A 2171-nucleotide genomic window follows, 5' to 3' on the forward strand; every position below is an offset into this window, starting at 1 on the left:
TGCAGCGTGGGAGAAGCATGCGCTCGATGGCTTCTGCGGCAAGGGTATAGAGAAGGGAGGAGGTGGAAAGGCCCGGCTGGGTGACGGCTTCTTGTGCATGCCCTCGGACGTAGATTGCCACCTGTACCACACATGTCTGTCTCCTCGTGAAGTCTTTCGACGCTTACAGGAATAGTACTGTGTATTAGGGTTGGCGTCTCAGCGTGTCTTTCAAGGCGCCTCAAGACGGGAGGGGAGCCGGGGGTGGTGATGTAAGCATATGTTACAATAAGCCGGAAAATCGGGTAAACAATGTCTTATATCGTCCATGTCTACAAGGGTATCTGCATTCAAACGCGGGTGGAGCGCTTTTTACGTAATTTAAGCTGCATTTTATGTTGATTTGCGCTTTAGCGACCAAGGTCTGTCGCCCTGCCCGCGATTGTGCCCCCCTCTCCCTCCTCCTCTGCCCCTCCCTCCCCTCCCCCCCTCTCGCAGATTAGAGTGAATTTTCCCCGTCGTATCCAGGATGACTAACAGCTGCTTCCGGGCGCATCGGCTGTCCGCACGCACCACCGAGGAGGTTACATGGGCCGTCAGACCCTCCAAATTGAAATTCAAGGGCAGTTTCAAGGCAATGTAATGAGCGTGAGGCTTCAGACGCTCGCAGAGCTCGGCTAAGGGCACCCCGCCGAACGACAGGTCCACCATGTCGTTCTCGACGTAGGACTTGCCTCCCCAAGGTGGGTCGAGGAACACTACGTCCTGCTGCAGGCTGTGCATTTTCTCTAAGAAATCTCCCTTGAACGTTGTTACCGTGTCTTCCAGCCCCAATGCTTTCACGTTGTGTTCGAGAAGGCTGAAACGCTGAGGATCGAGCTCCACGGCTTGGACCCGCCGAAAATGCTGTGCGAAAGATAAAACATTCCCCCCTGCTGCCGCACAGCCATCTGTCACAACGGCCCGTTCACCAACAAGCTGCTGCAAAATGCGTGAAGTGTTGTTCGCCGACCGTGTGTCTGTAATACTATACATGGATACCTCATCTAGAGCCAGTAGGGCTCGTTGATCCGGGGTATAATTATAGAAGATGGCACCCCATTTGTACTGGATTTCGTCGTTTTCACTGGGCACATCCTTCCCATAGATGATACGAGAGTGGGCCGCAGCCGGGCCTTGGGGCGTAGGGGAGGAGCTTGGCAGCGGGTTGGCGCCATCTTTCAGATTACTAGGAGGGCTGCACGTCTCTGCAGATTGTATAGGTACCGGCGCCGGGGAGCCTGTAGGGGCAGCAACTGATGACGATTGAGAGTCTTCTTCCTTTGTTTCCTTTAAAGCCTCTTTTTGTTCCATCGCGAGAATTCCGCAGACCCGTCCCACCCTGTTGCATAAAGTAGAGTGTCAGAATATGCCAAGCTAGGAAGCTTGCACTTTGCCTTGCCAAATACATGTCCTGTGCTAGAAGTGCCCTTCAGAAGCGTTTTCCAGGGCAGCGGCTCGATCGCTCAAGTCAAAGGTACCGTTGTGACGTAACAGCAATATGCCCCGCGACAACAACCAAGACCAATACGCCCATGCCATGGACCCGTCCTTGCTTGTTTTGTCTGTCGTACCGGGCGTACGACTTGTGTTACGGTCTCACAGAGCTTCGGGTACTTGTCTATAGCTCCCTTAAGGCACGCTGTCACGGCCACAAGATCGAATGGGCCGTGATAAGGTCCCGCTGCCTTTCCTTAGCAGCGTCCAACCATGCCTCAGACTAGACATGTTTGCGGGTCTTAATTGCATACGTCCGCGCGAACATGCAAAACAGATTATGATCTTTAAAAAATGAGATGACACAAGTATGTACTTTCCTCAAACCTCGCTTCTTTTGATTTGTCATAAACAATTATTGCGGCGAGTCCTGTGAGACGCTGGCCGCTTTGGTCCTCACAGCTGCAAAATGACCGTTCCGCATTAATATTGCAGAAATGAACGATTTTAAGTCGCAACTAATACGATATGTCCTACTGTAAGGGAATGTAAAGGAGAGCGGCACCGGCTTTGCGCTTCATTTGGGAACTCATTCTACACGTATCCCACAGGAAGCGGCTTGATTGTGCGCCTTCCTACATTTGCATACAGCCAATCAAAATGACGTCGGAAGACAAAGGTGCGTCTCGAGGCGAGGCTTCTTATCATTGTCGGGA

At 52.3% G+C, this 2171-nt stretch overlaps 1 protein-coding gene across 1 annotated transcript; it reads right to left on the minus strand.

Moving 5' to 3' along the window:
• Positions 1-582: 582 nt before the first annotated feature.
• Positions 583-863, minus strand: NGA_2051600 (uncharacterized protein; the record flags this gene model as incomplete). Its single annotated transcript, XM_005855863.1, has 1 exon — positions 583-863. A coding segment is annotated over one exon (281 nt), but the record flags the coding sequence as incomplete, so codon positions are not given.
• Between the last annotated feature and the right edge of the window lie 1308 nt (positions 864-2171).

This window comes from Nannochloropsis gaditana (genome assembly GCF_000240725.1).
Source record: "Nannochloropsis gaditana CCMP526 unplaced genomic scaffold scaffold081, whole genome shotgun sequence".
In the NCBI taxonomy this organism is placed as follows: Eukaryota; class Eustigmatophyceae; order Eustigmatales; family Monodopsidaceae; genus Microchloropsis; species Microchloropsis gaditana.